This window comes from Neolamprologus multifasciatus, chromosome 23 (genome assembly GCF_963576455.1).
Source record: "Neolamprologus multifasciatus chromosome 23, fNeoMul1.2, whole genome shotgun sequence".
NCBI lineage: Eukaryota > Metazoa > Chordata > Actinopteri > Cichliformes > Cichlidae > Neolamprologus > Neolamprologus multifasciatus.
In genome coordinates, this window is record NC_140460.1 from 36930401 (window position 1) to 36948794 (window position 18394).

An 18394-nucleotide genomic window follows, 5' to 3' on the forward strand; every position below is an offset into this window, starting at 1 on the left:
ACCAAAAAATCCTGTTGCTAGAGCACAAGATTTGGAACCAACAGCACCAACGGTATCCCAGCAATTGAGCTCTGATTTCTCAGAGCAGCAAACGAGAAATGTGGAGCTGATATTGTGGAGTTTTTCAGCTACAAATGGCAGACTCACACAAACAACAACGTTGAAGCACACTGACCAACACAAATGTGGGTCAAAGCGGTGGCCCAGTTAAAATATCGGCGTGTACTCGTATGTGTTGACTTTGCTGATCAACAGCAGTAGTGTGAAATTTTAACCTGAAATTTTATTTCAGCTAAAAAAACATGAAACATGTCAGAATAACAGGAAATTTAAAAGACATGGAAGCATTTTGGCTGCTCCAGATGTTTTTATTGCTATGCCATGCTCCTTCATAATACTAATTATAAAAGCGTCTTGATCAGACTATCTTAGTCAGCACAAACCTTTTGTAACACAACAAGTAGAGATGTCAGTACATGTCATGTTGTTATGCCGATATCAGGTAACAACGCCGATAACAACTAATACTGACTGTTGAACATCAATAGATCCCCATGTAATATAACAATATAACGAAGACAACATTTGAACTTCTACAGGATGTAAACTATCAACCAAATTATAACACACAGTCTCACATATGACCTATAAATGTGACCAGATGTAAAACACAATTTTCTACACTGCTCAAGGACTCCTTACAAATCCCACTATAATAGTGATCTATCACTGGGGTTTAATGGTGGGTAATATGCTTTCACATGCATAAACAAATGTTTTTCTGGTTCTTCTTTTAAACATTTCCAGTACACAGAGTGACCAGACTGACTAACTAGACCTGAGTAGGAAACAGAGATCTGATCAGACTGACTCTTATCTTTATACCTTTGTAGATGTTTTCAGATAGACTGGGGCTGTGGAGGGGGTGAAATCACATGGATCAAATGAAATTTGGCATGGTTTGCACTGGCAAGACACTGTGTGTGCATGCATTTGTCTGCCTACGAGGAGGCCTGTTTAAGGAACGGTAGCAGTGTGGGGTCTCCTAGGGGCTCATCAAAAGCATGCCGCATCCACTGCAGGCCCACATTAGGCTCAAGTCAGTGCCTCATTGTGTCTGGGTGAATGACCCTGGGGGGACACCAACTCCTGCTGCGCGGCGTACATTCCCCTCCACATGTTTGCTCTGCCCAGGGTGTGATCCAGTTCGGGAGGATTACACTGAGGAATGTAGCCGAGCCCATCTTTTAAAACAAGAGAGGAGAAGCAAACTGAGGCCACGGGCAGAAAGTTCATGTTCACTGAAGCTTCCCACAAAAATTCAAATGTACTGAGCTCAGAGGGGGGAAGCTATGGTTAAGTTACAGATCCATTAAACTTAAAAAGAGGTCTTTGGGCTGCATTAGTGTTTATGTTTCAATGTCTGCTTTCTGTCTTGAAAGGTTTATCTGGAGTAAGAAATTAAATCAAGGTAGTAGGCACACTTCTCTTGAATCCTAATAAGAGTTTTTGATAAGTGGCTTAAGTTTTTGCTCTACTTCCCTACCTGGTGAGATCTGTCGTTTACAGACAGGAAACAACCTTATAGTCCCACCTTCACAGTTTTACTCTTGTATTTTTATTCTCTTAACCGTTCAAATATGAACACCTTCCGTTCTTCCCATGTTCCCTCGCTTCTTTATTTACTGGTTTCAGCCGTCTCACGCCCTCCGATAACACACTTACAGTGGAGCATGCTCTTTTAAAGCACAGTCCGGATTAAGGTGTTCTTACTAAGTGAGGGAAACCAGGGCGCTTCATCCCCATGGGGACTGTGGCGAGCTTGTGATACAAATGAGAAAACACTGCACACCTGAAAGTAGTAGCTCCTATTGTTTGTCCTGCTTCACTGCTTTCTTTTTGACGACTGCAACTTGACGAAACATGATCGCGCTCAGATGCAGCAGGCTACCCCCCCACCCCCAGCCCCAGCCCCAACTCTCAGACTACGGAAGCTCATTCAGGCGTGGTGGTCACCTGGTAAAATGCTACTGATGCAAAAAAGTGTGGGGGAGGAAATCTAAACAGACCGTGCTGTCAGGCATTCAATCTGTTTTGTAAAGGCTTCAAGGTCTGCAAAGGCACCAGTGAAACTCTAAAATGGCTGTTAATTTTCTGCAGCATTGGAAACATAGCTGATTATTATACATATGTGTCTTATGCTTTAACTTAGAATGAAAAAAAACCCATCCAGGCATGTCAAATATAGTCAAACCTAACCACTGACGAAAGGCTGATGTTTAATGGTTGCACAGTCAATGTGACATCATCACATGACCGGCATGATTGCATTTACTCCATTAAGGTAGGAATTCTCACTCATTTACTACCCAAGCCCTCTCTTCCACTCATCTCTACCACCACCACCACCACCACAATGATGGTTTCCATGGTCACGGTGCAACAATTATCAAAGAGCTTAAAGGAAATGGCTTCAACCACAACACATCTCTAAAACTACTGGAGACACAGAGCTGCCGCTCTCGGTTTTCTATCATGTTTAGCTCAAATGATGTCAAAGTTGCAACGGAAGAAATTATGTAAACCGATTAAGACAAATCAAGGTTCAGATGACAGCACAGACTTAACGTTCTTGTTTTGACTTACTGATAGAACTATATCTCCGTATTTATTTAATTTAAAATAAGCTAGCTGTATGGAGGTAATTTGCTGCTGACATACAACAATTTGTATTCATATATGACATTTAAATGTCATGTTCTGTCTGGCAGCCACCAAACCTGTCTGAACTTGTTTCATTTGAATGTCATTTTCCTAATTCAGAAGATAAAACATAGACAAGATTGTTAACGCCACATATATATAAAAGGCTATTCTAACATATAGAATAGCCTTTTATTCTCATTCTACATGTACAACGAAATTGTGACTATTGCAAAGCAAGAGAACAAACATACTAAAACTATTTGGACAGTTATGGGAGCAGAGCTGGGCTATAATGGGCTCCATAGCGATGTTGGAAATCTGATATGTGGTTGAAAAAACAGTTGACATATCTGAAAAGTTCCCACTGCGAGGTCACCACTCCCAAACGTTCCTGTCAGGTCTCAATTGAAACGAATGATACTTTATAACCCCTCTCATGCACACCGACTAAATGTTAGTTCGGCTTTAGCTGGACAGGGATGAAGAAGCTTCTCCTATTTTGAGAGATGATAAATGTAGCATAGAAGGACTGTTTCTAAAACCCACAGAGTAAAGCAGGGGACAAAAATAATCCCCTAGAAATTCCACCATAGAAATGCTGAGAGCAGCACCGTGTGAGGGTGCTGCAAGCGTTATGATTGAGAAAGCAGGAAGTAAACGAGAAAGGAGTGATCCCTCACCATTATTTAACCCATGCAAAACTCTCTAACAGAAAATGCAAAACCAGATATTTCAGATAAAAGAAACATGCACGAGCGACTGTTTGACCACACTACGAAAATCCCCCTCTAACGTAGACGTGCATTTGCCGTAAAACCCATGATCTGGTGGCTTCACTGCTTGCTGGAGTTTCTTATTATTGGAAATCTAAAAAGCCACGCTGTTCTTCGGGTCTCTTGGGTAAAGACGGATCCCCACACAACAGCAATAAGTGAATTATGCTTTCAAATGCAATTTATATCCAGCAGAACTACAACGCCCTTTTTTTTTTTGTCCGCCAATTCTGCGAGGTATAACTTTCCACCTTCTTTAAGCAGTCCTGCTGCATCATGTTTTAATTGAATTGCACTTTTTAGAAGCTGCATTATGAAAAAAAAAAAGTCAAGTCAGAGATACCTGCAATTTACATATCACCATGCCCCAAGTCATTAGATTTTTTTTTAAAAATGCTGTGCAGTCCAAAGTAAAATATCAGTAAGAAAATTAGGGCATAAGCGTTCATCCAAAATAAAATAAAAAGCAAATGCTTTTATTTTGGCAGAGAGCTGACAAGTTTAAGATAAAACTATGATGGTGCAGAGCCGCTGTGGTCACAGAAGTGTTTTTAGAAACTCAAAACAACGACCATTCTTTGGAATGTTTGCCTACTGCTGCTTGACAAGCGCAGCAGCAGTGCTACACCTCCTTCTCTGCTCCTTTCTCAAGCACTACCATTTACGTGTTTATGAGAAAGACCGTTCTGATCGTTGGCCAAGTCATGCCTGGCAGCACCCAACCCTGGCATGATAACCCTATCGGATGAGAAGACCCAGGAAGATGATACGGGCATAATGGGGGTGAAAATCAGCCTGCAATGGACTGAAACACACTTCCTAATGCATAATAAAGCATTCATTCTCTTGTCACGAGGAAAGTCTTTGCGAGAGTGGGGGGTGAGTTGGAGTTAAAAAGTACAGAGAATACTGTATTCTCCTTCTGTCAGTGGGCTGGATGGGGAAATTAGGGTTAGAAGGGGTGAAATTTTGTGTCTTTGTCTATACATTTACCTTTTTGGTTGCATTAGGAGTTAAGCTGGGTTAAGGAGGCAGTCTTCAATGACAGCAGAAGATCGTAGATTAACAGGCTGCCAGACAAGTCCGGGCGGTGAATGTAAGAAATGCTACTGTTTTGCTAGAATACTGCAGTATAATGCAAGACAATTATGGAAGGGAAAAAAGCCCATGTAGGGGAGAGATACCAGCAAAAAACTCTTATCCTGTGTCATGACCCTTAGATTTTAATTTTTTTTTAAAAATTTGTGTTTTGTATACAACACACAAATTTGCATGGCACGAGGTAGAGCTGAGCCAGTAATGATGCCACAATGAAGTTGTATGCTTGCGTAATAAAGTATACCATGCAGAAAAAAGAAAAATTTCACCTTATCTGGGGCAAATTTACCAAACTTTTCAAGTTTTTGTTTACATGATTTTATGCACGCAATCCTTAGGACCCATTCACTACTGATGTAAAAGTAATGGATATCTCCCCATATATTTAGGCAGCTTCAGAAACTGTCTCAGTAACTGTCAGGAGGTTTTGCTGTTAAGGAAAAAAAGGCTTACTTGTAGATGGCCTTTGGTCAGACCACAAAAAAAAGAAAGAAAGAAAGAAGAGGAAGTCAGGTCGCCGTGGTCAGAAATCCCTTAAGGAAACAAATGGGAATCAATCGAGGATGCTTGTAGTCCATACCTGAAAATGTTCTGGGTAGAAACTACCATCAAGACTGTGTGTTATGACAGAAGTGATAACATAAAGGCATTTTTAAAGTATGTCAATAATGATAACTGAGAACAGGGTTTACAGCATAACTTGAGGCTTTGACATCCAGAAATCCTGAGTGTACATTGTACACATAGACTTTTCTTTTATTCTACAGCTTAAGCCACAGCTGAAGAATGAATTGCCAGATGACTGCCTCAAAGACAGTGTTTACACAAAAAAATGTCACAGAGCACAGTCTAAACTAAACATAGTATGAGGTTGACTACTCAGGTCATTTTAGTTCCCCTTCAGCCAAGAATGCCAACTTGGAGTTATTAAGGAAATCATAGCAATTGCAGGGATTCCATATCAGGCTTAACCTTACTTGGTGCAACAACAAATCAGTTCTGATTAGAGTCAGCTGTTTGCTCATTAAACAATCACGGCATAAGAGCTCAGAAGATCTGGCAGCTGGGAAAGAATGTCACTCAGTGGCTGACTGTTAGCAATAACTTAGCCAAGGAAGGAGCTTGTAGCAACATGAAAGCAGCTTGTTTCTTTACAGTGTCAAATAAATAAAGACCATGAGCAACTTTGGAATGAAACTGACTTTTTACACATTTTGCAATGTGTTTCATGAAGGTTGCGATCAAGATTCAAAAATGTCCTCTACCATTATTTCACATTTTTAACATTCAGAGAAACGTACCAATCTAGTAGAACCGCTTTTGGCATGGGCCTCATATAAAGCCTTAGAAAATGTGAAAGGCACTCACCACACATTGCGCTGTTCTAAATGTGAAATGCAGCTACAGTTTATACCTAAAACAAAGACAAACTCCTTACAGTTCTAGTGTTCTGCTCTAGTTTCTTTGGCTATTTATCATTGTCACATCTGTTTTTCAGTTCTTTTTTTCCCTGCACAGCCTGAAAATAATAAGGGTGCTCTCGGATCTTATTTGCAGCATGAGGGGGGCATGTGTGAATCGACCTTGTTACGACTGGGTTGGCTTTAAAGTGTCTGGTGTTGAGCTAATTTAAGTGATGTTTTACTACTATGAAACTGTGCAGTAAAATCTGTTTCAAACGTACAAATTAAAACAATTTAACTTTTGATAAGGGGGAGGGAGCAAACAAATAAACTACAAGCCTTATTAAAGGGATAAACACTTCAACGTGGCTTTGAAGCTTCTAGTGGATTTTCCCTGAACAAAACGTGGTACAATGTAATGCCGCACATATTCAATCCATGTATTCAGGCTGACAAAAGCAGATTATCCGCATTTTGATGTAAGTAATGCCTCTTCTTGGATCTGAGTGAACCAATATGACAAAACAAGCACTGACTGGTGTTTGTTGGTTGCATGTGACAGCTGACATGCATCCAGGAATAGAAGCCCTGGAGTGACTCAAGGCGATCAGATGCTCACCCACAAGTACTCATGATGGACAAGGCACAGTAATATTAGAAGAACTTCCCATGAAAAAAAAAGAAAACGAATTGCACACACATGACAAAACCTCTGTGGCCTTTTCACTTCACAGGTCAGACTGGTCGGCTAACAGCAGCACAGCGTGGGGACATGACATGACGTGCTGAGCGCACATCCTACAACACGCTGACCGTTGACAAAGCTGTAACATTTTGTGTCAGGTATTATACTGCTTCTGCAGAGATGTAATCCAAGTACACAAATGTGTTTTATATCACACTGCAGATATAAACTAACAGTAATCACTTCTGTACGCCTGGGATTGAGAGACAACAAATCAAGCAGCTCAAATTCTAGACGTCATGAACAGAAAACTGCGGTTCTTACCTTTAACGAGTCAAAGCAGGCGATCACTCTCCCATTCTCCACCTGGCAGCTTTTGGGTGGGTGGGCAAATTTGCATTCTTCATCGCTGCGTGAACAAGTCCCGCGTTGAAACTGCCGGCACACTTCCAGGGTCAGCCATTTTGTGTCCCGTATGGAGGCAATGTTTAGAGCCATGTCAACAGCGCTGGCTGTAGAGCCGGGTTGCAGCAGAGCCACTAGGTTTAATGTGGAGGTTATCCTCTGAAGAGGAGCACTCCAGTTAAAAAAAAAGAAACAAAAACAAAAATATCCCCAAAAAACAAAAGAACTAAGAAGCGGCAGAACGTGTAGCTATAAACGATCTGCTTCAGGTCAGTGGATCAGGCTTGTCCTTGCAGACAGGAACGTGGAGGTAATGGACTGGCAAAGTCTCTGTGACCTGAACATGGGACTACACTATTGCGCTATTGTGGAGTTTCTCAGTCAAACAGCTAGTTGTTTATCAATCAGTAAGTCTCAGGTGCGAACGTCTGGAAAGGCAGAGGGGGCATGCTCAGAGAAAAGCTTTAGTCGATGTACCCGTGTCCCCAAAATGTCCTCTGCGTGAGTGATGATATCTTTGCAAGGGGTGGATATCAGGGTTATTTTGAGGTACAATGGCACAGTTCAGGATAATACAATGTTTGTGGCTTTTTATTGTTACCCTCTCTCTGAGCTTTGGCACGTTGGCCAGCTATGCAGCAGCTCCAGCAGCTCTTTACTTTTCCTTCACACAGATCACAGGTGAGGACAAATCAAGGGTCAGCGATCCTCACAGCCGAGCCGTGTGGCGTCACGATCGCAGAGGGCAAAAAAAAAAAATCTGGAGTTCTTCAAAAACGCTCAGCGATCTTCAAGTAGGGATGCTGTCTCACAAGGCACTTTCTGTCAGTGATCTAAAAGGGAGAAGTGAAAGAGAGAAAAGTAGAGACAAGAGACAAACAGAGTGAGGCTATTTTCACAGTGAGAAAATGGCTCGCTAATTATGACGGGAAACAATTTATCTAACAGGCTTCAGCAGGCGTTAACCGTGTTTGTTTTATGCGTGTCAATCTGAATTTGTGTGTGTACTGCCCCAGAGGAGTGCTAGCTCCAAAGGGGACAAGCCTGATAAACCAGAAAAAAAGGCAGTTAAAAGGTTATTCAGAAGCCATTTGAGTCCCACAGTCGCTGCTGTCCGCCTTTGTACGGGGTGACTGCAAGCCCAGTGGCTTTCCAACATATTGCATACAAAGTGGGGAATGGCAAAAGCCTCTGTGCTATGAGACAGTGGACAAGAACGCAGAGTCAGAGCAGAGATAGAAAAAAGCCCCGGGGTCCAACCCGCCCTGTAGAGCCATGCACGGAGGGACGAGTTCAGCCAATAGAAAACCGCGCAGAGCAGCACTATTCCGGGCAGTCGTCCAGCAGTCGGAGAGGGACCGAGACAGATGCATATGCCAGTGCCAGACACGATTATGACGCTGACCAGTGTCCGGCAATATTCACTGGTCTCTCACCATCCAAATTAGGTACTGGCTCATTGACGGCAGCCTGTCAATTTACATTCATTGGGGGAGACGTGCGTCTGTGCATCTGTGCTGCCTGTGCATCTGTGCTGCCTGTCTCATCCTGCAAAGACGCTGGTCCCTGTGTTTGGCTGTTGTCTAGGGACTGAGGAGGGACAATTGGTAGAGCAACAATATGAGGAAGTGACCTTTAGTTTGAGCATATGAAATCCATTACGGAGCTACTGCGCAAGGAGCTCTTTTGTTGGCACATCTGGAAATATTTTTTGGCTAAATGCAGGCGGGAAAGGGGCTGAGGACACAGACTGAGGGAGAAGAAAGAGAAGGACTGTAAAAATATATAGAGTTCTGGTTAACAGATTACCCCACTGGAAAACATCTTGACCAATCTCACATGGCATATGAAAGGCTACACTTGTTAATGAAGGTTTGTGGGGAACTGTACACCCGTGTTCGCAGGGTTTACTGAACGAGAAATCCTTAAAAAGTGTCCCTGACAGGGAAGCAGCTGTCATACAGGTGTATGCTACTGGCAGATTCAGCACAGTATTTTTTTTAATCTCTTGTCCACAAGACAGAGGTCTGAAGTAAGATGCACTTATCCTTTCTTCCTGGAATCTACTAAATTCTTCAGTTTGACATCCAAAATAAAAATTAAATCTAAAAGTCCAAATGGAGAAGCCCATTTTTCTATAAGATAATTGATTTTTTGTTGTTTATTTCAGGGCAGATTTTTTTATGCTTCCCTTGAAATTACCCACCAACCTTTGTCTAGCTAATCTAATTGTCCCACTTCAGAGCTGATCATGTGAAATGAGATCAGCAGCTTCCTCGCCTGATCGTACTGACGCCCAGGCTTCACTCTCCAAGGTTGGATTTAATTTCACATCATCACCCCAGGGAAAGAGCCAATCACTGCAAAAGAGACAGTCAGGTAAGAATCATGTCAGATTTGACCTTTAACAATTAATCCCTTCTTATTTTTAGGAGCCATAAGAAGTGTGTGATCAAGCTAACCTACTTTGTCAGAGAGTGTAAAGGGATGATAGTGCCATTTCTCTGAGAAATGACTTACTTTGAAAGGTGCAGCAAGTTGTGCTGAAATAGTAGGGGAACACAACCACTTCTATTTAAAGCATGGGTTTACAGCAATCAAAGTTTGGATGAAAAGAAACAGCCTGACAGAGTGGATAATGCTTGGTCAGGGTCATCTGAACACTCTGAGGTGTCTCAACAGGCAACATTCAAACAATGTTTGCCAAGAAAGATATTCAAAAAGAATGGTGAGGACTAGAGATCAAAAGGAGACTTATGTGGGTGGTAATAAGACTAAAACGAAGGAAAAACAGAACATGAAGAAAAACAAAGAAAAATCTGTTCTGATATTGTATAGAACTGTATGTTTATGTAGTATTACTGCTGTCAAAAAAAACAAAACAAAAAACAGAATAGAAAAAGTAAAGTAAATATCTTAATAATATATGGTGACACGATGCTCAACATCCTGACTAAGAAGCATTTGGTAATAACAAAGACATGCAGGTTCCACCCTGCTTCCAAAGAGCCAATGAACAGCCAAACCTCAAAAGATATTGTGTTGTTGCATTGATATATGCACAGATTAGACTGTTTACGATAGTTTTAACTATGTTGTGGCAGATATATCGACGTGCTATATTGGTAAAAATTTAGGTAAGAGTATTTGGCTCATCTACAAATAGAAATTTAATCGGGTTTTCCATCAAGATTAAGCTCGTAACAAGAGCACTCAGAGAACTCCCCCTCAACAGTGTGACCTTGACCTTGACCCGATTTTTAAACTAAATTAAATCAGCTCAAGCTGTTATTGGTATATACCATCACACAAAATTAACACATGATATCTTGAACACTGTGGACACTGAACTGATTACATATTCCCTCCCTCTGTGTGTGTGTGTGTGTGGGGGGGGGGGGGGGGGGGGGATTAGAGTCCGTGGGGCCAATATATCTGTTGATATCAGCTATTTAACAGTATTATAACGGTTATAACGGTATCTGCATTTATAACGGACAATAACTTAAAATTTGAAAAGTAAGGAAGAGATAGCAGAAACACCCTTCAACCATGTTTCAAATTATTGCTTTGCATAATTTGTCCACAAGAGGGCAGTCTGCTACATCCCTGATGGCAGCACACATAATTACCTACACATAACAAATGTTAGGGAAAAACAGTTTATGTTTCTTGTTTCTGAAAGAAAAAAACACAAGAAATAAACCATTTAGATTGGATTTTAACATCACCAAATATTAGTATTGCTCTTAAAAATCCTATATTGGTCAGGCTCTAGACAGAAACAGCAAAATAACTGCCCTTTTATCTGGAGGGGTTGCTAAGATGGCAGCAAATTGCTGAGTTGCACTTACAGAGGTTTAGTCATTCATTTATATGCCAAATGTTTAGTAGACACATAAAAATGAATAATATATAACTTAATAAAGGAAATAATCAATAAAAGTAGCCCTAGTAGTATTTTTAAACAGACGCTACATGTGCTTCGTTAATGCAACCTTTTAAGAGATGGGATATCTAACTGTAAAGTGATGTAGCCATAAATGCTAGCTAGACACTCTTTAGCGGTGTCAACTGAGAACACTCTTATATCCCTAAAACATACCAAAGCCCCTGCTAGGAAGTAAACTGTTACCATGGGGGGTGAATCTCTTATCTGTGTCATATAATTAAACCCGATCCTAAGAGCATGAGAAACTCAAGCACAGCAGAAATAAATTGCTTTGGAATAACTACTATTGAAAACTGTAGCTGAAGTCAGAGGCGGTGCACACAGTGTAAATTTAGGCTACTTTGACAATCCTTAACAATGTGACTCTGACGTATTTAAAACTGCCTTAGCTTCTGCTCATGCATTACATCAACATGCAGCATGACTTAGTTTACACTGAGCTCAGTAGTCACGCTTTGAGGACAATGCCAATGATATGAAAGGACGGAAGGGCAGATGGTCAGCAGGTAGGAAGAGCCACACAGCATGTTCTGACTACTGCTTTTCTGCATAGGATCACTACTAAACACTAAATCCTTTTAATACCATTTCAAGGTAAAATTTGAATTAGAAATGAGCCATTCTGCAGATCCTCATGGCTGAACCAGGCATTGCTTCTGCAGATCTGTGGCCTTTCTGGGGCAGAAAATTGCACCGCGGCTTTTGTTCTGCAGAAATGAAGCCTCTCTGTGAAGGACTAGTATAATAACGTGGCTCCAACAACACAGAAATATATTCTATTTCAATGTTACTGTAATGAAATCGATTAGCCATTATTTTTATAGCTGATGCTTGGTGGCTAAAGTCCACTGTCCTGTTCCAGAAAGGCAGCATTTTAAATGACACTCAAACTAATAAACTCATACACATGCACATTAGTGTATATTTTAGGAATTGTTTTGTTCTGTAATTTTTTTGCGATGTTGAAAGAAGACTTTGTCTCCTCTTTGTCCTGTACAAACAGTGGTCAGACAGGGTGACCTGATAAAGCAGGATAGAGATGTAAAGAAAAGCACCACAGTACTAGACTTTATGGATTACTGATGCTTACCAAGGCCAGCTGGCTGAAGCATTATCTTGGTCAGTCTAGTTAATTGAACGAGAGTCAGAGGGACTGGGGTGTCTCGAGTGAAAGTCATGGGCTTGACCTCTGATTATCACGTATGTAACCCATTATTCTGGTATCTGTGCACACCGGCTGTGCTGGGCAATTTATCTTTAACCGCATGTATTTGTTTAGGGGAAATGATAAGCTACCTGGTTTCTACTGGTCACAAGCTTTGTGGAAACGTTTTCCATGGCATCAGCAAGGTGTTGCTACCAAAATAAAGTCGAAATACAAATGGCTGTGACAGATGAGCGTATGAGCAGGGAGCCTGAGTAGCTGAATTTCCATTTATTACCATTTTGTGCTGGAAAACTGCAATTGTATGACCATTTGCATGGCCAAGAGGAACAAGTGGTCAATGTTTTTCAAGGTTGTGTAGAGAGGGCCTCATTGTAGAGGGGAAATAGGAAAATGTTCAGTTTCCAGTGAGTAATGGAAAACGAGTGAGGCTTTTAGTTAAGGCTTTATCAAAATGTTCTCTATTCCTAAAAAACCAAACCGAGACATCAAGTATGACATCACCGTAACGTTCCTTTTTGCAAAATCTTCCTTTGCATCTTCCAGTGGGGATCAAGAGCAGGGCTAGACCCTGTAGCCTAATTCGTATTTAATACCCTGGAGGCTCTGATGCTTATGAAATTGTCTTTGGCATAAGCTATGGATCCTTCAGTTCAATATCATCAAATACCATTAGCAATAAGGATGGGCTCAGCAGAGGCTATACCCGGACTAAGCTACTGTTCGGAGGCAACACAAGAAGCATTTCACAGAGTCAGCAGATAGGTGTGTCCCATATCATAATAGCCTTAGCTAAACCAGAATGACCTGAATAGCCCTGCTCGTGGTATGGGACAGGCTACTTGTTATCCGTGATCCCTTTCATAACTGGATGTATTTTCTATGTTTTTATAACCACTTAATTGAAAACAGACAGGATAAAGTTTCAGTAGATTTGATCGATCTTGACCCCTGCACTCAGTAAATGGATTTGTTTTCGTGTTGAAGTGAACCTGTCCTCTACCTAGTTAGCTACAAGGACTCAGGCAAGTCAACTAATTATAGTGCAGCTGGCAGCTGGAGATGAACACTGCTGTTGAGATAAATATGATGATTAACAGGACGTCCAGTCCCACTCCATTTAGTGAAACCAACACAAAGTGCACCTACTGCAAATGGAGCCAAGTTAAAATCTTACTTGAGCACTTGAAAACATAAGAGCTCAATGATTCAGCAAACTTGCCCTTGTATCACAGATCAGTTGAAAAAGCTCTGTTATGCAGAGGATGTCTGTAAAATCTACCAAGCACTAAATCCTTTTAATATTAGCTCGAGGTAGAATTTACATTAGTGTCAGAGAACGGGGATTTCTAGCTGACAAAGTCTTGCAGTAAGGACATGTCTGAGATTAAGACCCCATTATTTTCTCATCAGGAAGGGCTGGACTGATGTTCCATTTTAGAAAACACCCACTTCCCCTTGATCTACAGCCAGACGCATGACACCACTCTAGCCTTTTCCATGCAGGCAGTAATGTCCACTGCTTGGCTGCCACCGGCCGAGTGTCTATTGCAAGGCTAAATGTAGACAGACAGCGGTAAGCTGAAGACACGTCAACCGTGCCCCATCTCACTCAGAGGTTAATTATGATCTGTGCCTTATTAGAACTGCGAACTTCCAGCTCATTTGAGCCATCAGCTATTTGTGTCACAACACCGGTCCGTGCTCTTAACAAACAACCTTTGCCTTGGGAAATTTGCGCAAGAGTCACGAGGAAAAACTTACACAAAGTGAACAGCGACAGGACAGATGCCACACAACAGGAAAGTTTTTCTCGAGGCAGTGAAAAATATACAGCCCATGTGGCAAAAAAGGAGCTCTTGACATTTGTACTGAGGAAGGGGCAAGTCAACCGCTGTGATAATGCCTCTCCCGCAGGAGCTGAAAAAGAGAGAGTCCATTAACGGGGCTGGAAACTGCAATGAGGACAGTTGCTGCGTGGCTGCAAGCTCCCAGTGCTCCTACGCATTTATCCCACTCTGTCTGCATTTTCTTCCCTTTTCCTTGTTTTTAAGCATTACACTCTTTTCTCTCACACAGATAAAACATTCCCTCTGGTCCCTCCCCACCCAGACTGGTATGCAGCGCACTGCAGCAAAACTCCTGAAAAGAAAAAGGAAAAAAGCCAGCCAATCTGTCGGCTCTTTCCCACCTCCTTTCACCGGGGGTCCCGTAGCTCTGTGTCTGTCTGTCTGTCTGCTGTCCCAAACGCAGGACACTCCCGGTGCTTCTGTGACGCGGAGCTACAGCGCAGCTCTCCCCTCAGCCTCAGCGACAGGAGTTAATGACCATGTGTTCTGCTGTCATTCCTCGCGAGCTCTTGAATGCTTCTGCCGGAGGTCCATGCCTAGACAGGGATTTTTCTATCAGTATCTCTCTCTCTCTCTCTTTCCCAAGCTGCCGAGCAAGCGAGCGAGGCAGGCAGGCAGGCAGGCGGGCAAGCAGGCAGGCAGGAAGCAAAGAGTGTCTACTCCAACTATCTGGCTGAAACACTTCCAGCCAACCCCTCCAACACCCCTAAAGCCAGCCCCTTCCTGCCCACCAGCCTGTGGCAAAGACCTGCCCCTTACCATGTTCAGCCAATGAAACAGCAGCTACTGCAAATCTGTGTCTCTCCATTGGAAGAGCACAGACTAAGTGATGGGGTGAAAACTGCTTTACAGTATAACAACCCCTGAATGCTGATCTGAAAAGGTATTTCCCCAATTTCACACCCTGCTTAACCAACTATCACAATATTTATTTCTTGTCTATTCTGGTGATAATATTCAAAATCAAATCATCATTAACTGAACTGCATTTAATAGAATATAGATAAATATACATGTTTGATGTATTTGAAATACAAAACAGGAGTAATTAAAGTGTAACTGCAGATCCATGCTGAATATCACGTCCATCGCCATCATCACCCCAGGTAACACGATCACTACATTTCTTCCCTCTCCCCCTCTCTCCTCTACCTCCCATCAGCATCTGTCCTCTGAACTCACATCAACCAGACAGTCAGACAACTCTCTCCTCTGCTCTTAATCACCTAATTCTATCCCCCGCCCCACCTTCTCTCTTTATCCCTACCTGCATGTTTTTCTACATTTCTATAAGCTATCTTTCAAGCTCTATTTCAATCCAATTCCTGAGTTCGCTGGACTGGAAAATTACACAGTAGTGAACATTTCTGTTATTGTTATTGCATCAGAATTAGCTTCGAGAAAAGGGAAAGGGGAAAAATAACATGACGGCGGCTGGTATTGGAAGGTCCCTTCCACCCAGCTGATGACATGCTGGCTGGCATCATATGAGCTGTGAAACTGGAGCGTCACAGAACTGATGAGTCAGAGATCCAGCTTCATGACTTTTCGATCCAGATTCAATAGAACAGCTGTACTGTCTGTCTCTCTCTCTCTCTTTCGCTTGCCGTCCATCCGTCTCTCCCTCTCTCTCTCCCTCTCTCTCTCCCTCACATACAAAGGTTGTGGATGACGCGGCAGCCTGGGTGTTTCGTTGACATCAATGAGGATAAAAATGCTTTACAGTTCCACAAGAAACAAACCTATCAGCTGTGTGATTAGGCTTTGACAGTTGATGCTCCACAAGCGAAACATTTGTCAAAATGTTGTGAGAAGATAGAGGCTCGGGGTGATTAATCCCATTCGGCATGAAAAAGTGTCTACTTCAGCAAATGATGCCGAACGCTGACGTCATCTTAGGGATCAGGGCACCTGTAGGTAAATGACACAGACAAGTGCTCTGCCGCTGCATGAGGCACGGGCTGGGAGGCGGGGCTATGTCATCCTTTGTTGAAAGAAAAAGTGGCACCTTACACCATCAGTGAAAGTAGTCTCACTACTACCGTGTACACAATACCAAGCAATCATTTTAATGATCCTAGACGGTGAACATTAGCCATGACCTGAATATTGAATGTAAAAAGCAAAAAGCAACTTTCACGGATGAATGAAGCTTATCAATCTCTAATTTACCTGCAGCCAACTTCTCAATAACCCTCACTGAATAACTGTCAATAACTGCATAACAAGCCATGCTCACTGCTAATTTCCACTGGCAGACCTCAGATAGCCTACCTCCTAAATAGATTTGTCCGACAGGAAAACAAACAAAAGCCTGGCAGCCAAACAAGCCGAGCTACTTCCTTCCCGCATGGTATCCCCTCCCCTCTTATTATCCCTGTCCTGTTTGACCCCAAACAGCTTGGCTCACTCACACACAACCAGATTTAGGATTCTGCGGCCCAAAGCAGCTTCATATTCAAATATAATAGGGGAATAATCTGAAACAATGGCTAATAGCAGAAAATGAAAACAGTAATGGGTTAAGACTGTGTTTGAAATACTCTCCCTCAGCACAGAACACTGTCTGTGTTTTTTCTGTTAGTTACATGCGACAGAAAGAGAGAGAAAAAAAGGGCTCAGAAATAGGGCAGTGAAGACAGATCAATGAAAAGGCAGCTGTCCTTTTCTATTATTAGCTGTAATCAAATATCAAGCAGGAAAGAGTTGTGCTTCCTTCCATTTGAAGCCCATTCTGATAAGTCTGTCAAATGCAGAGTCTGCATTAAAATATAGAAGAGCTTAATGGATGCAAGGCTCAACCAGGGCTTTTTAAAAAATAAAATACACACCAACAAAGCCATTCAAGTATATTTCATTCTCACTGAACTTATACTTTCTGGAAACTAATCTAACATTTGTTTTATCCTTTTCAACATTATTGAGCAAATGTTACATTCCTTATTATACAAAGCTCATTTTCCACCAATTACACTGTGCTGTTGAATGTCATGTCTTACTTGAGCTTTAATAACCACGACATATTCCATCCAAATGGCAAACCAAGGTCTGGTTTCCATATGAAAATAAAGACACTGGTCTAATGCTCTTCTGTGCTGCTGCTTTGCATGTTCACAGGGATTAATCATTGTAAATAACCTAACAGCTAGCCTGATCAGAAGGTATTAACCTTAAATGTGTAAAGGCTCTAATTTGAAAAAGCTGCAATGGCTAAAAGTTTGTCTCCACTCATGCCTCATCAGAGGTCCTTTACTTTTCCTTTAAATCGAACAATCCATTAATCCAAGTAGCAGCTAATTTATCTCAAAATGCAAAGTTAATTGAATACTGAAAAAAACGCACCGTTAATAATAGCTCAACAAACTCACCTGCAGAATTAATAATAAATGAGTTGTTATTAAATCTATTCCCAGTAGGCTTCGTTAGGTCATTTCCCACTTTATAATGCAACATAAAGCACTGGACTGAACACTTTTCGGATACACAGGGAGCACGAAGGTGCAGCATCTGTGGATTCGAGTTATGTTATATTATATTTTACTTACGAGCTTCCAGCTGTTTTTATTAGCTATTTGGTCACAGATTGGCGGCTAGCCCTACAAAACAGCCTTCCGTGAATTACTTTTATGATGGTGGAGTAACATTAGCCACCTCTGCTGTTCCAAGAAGTCACTAATTTACCATAACGCCACACCGTGTGAAGTAGCATCAGAGTCGAGGTGTGCTAACACTACCTGCTAAGCTAACTACCTGATGCTTACCTGATGACGAACCTGTCACATCCAGCTGCACTTCAGCCGCTACCAACGGTTTCCCGAGAGCGCGGTTTCGGTTGGTATGGGACTCACGGTTCGGCACAGGACGGCAGAAACGTTCTTCGACTAACACTTGCCTCTATTTGCGTTCCGCAACAAACTTTTTCGCTTTCGAAACAGATGTCAGTGAAAGTAAGCTATCAGTCGCTACACGCTAGCTCGCTAACTACTTTTAAGGCTAGGGCAGGAAGCAACAAGCGATTTTGACAGTTCGAGGAAATGTTGAGTGTGCTTCCCTCAGGGGGGTTACTACTATGGTGTAAACGTTAATAGAGCATTTATTATCAAATGTTTGAGCCACTGTAGATGCTACTGAAAGAAAAACACTTTTCGGTTAGAGTGAAATGTTACATGTAGTCCGTTTTACCATTGAATTCTACTTCTATTCGATAGAGAAGATAGCCCCGTCACCCTAACAGTAAATATGGTACAGTCCAGAGTGAGCAAGGGAAGGGGTGGGGGTGGCTGTTACCTAGGAAACAACAGTGAATCTCCCTCGGGTAAAAAATGTGGCCACTGATTTATGAACCAGTGCCTGTCTG

General features: G+C 42.0%; 1 protein-coding gene across 15 annotated transcripts in view; it reads right to left on the reverse strand.

Annotated features, from left to right (window-relative positions):
* LOC146492107 (muscleblind-like protein 2a) overlaps nucleotides 1-18053 on the reverse strand; it is a 51486-nt gene extending 33433 nt beyond the window's left edge. For 4 of the 15 annotated variants that reach the window (XM_085150523.1, XM_085150528.1, XM_085150514.1 and 1 more), the window contains exons 1-2: nucleotides 14379-15050; nucleotides 6990-7903 (exon numbers count right to left, since the gene is read on the reverse strand). In XM_085150523.1, the coding sequence (XP_085006649.1) occupies nucleotides 6990-7163 (174 nt within the window). In that variant the 5' untranslated portion in view covers nucleotides 7164-7903; nucleotides 14379-15050. The other 11 variants (XM_085150524.1, XM_085150526.1, XM_085150529.1 and 8 more) reach the window with 8 other exon arrangements.
* Between the last annotated feature and the right edge of the window lie 341 nt (nucleotides 18054-18394).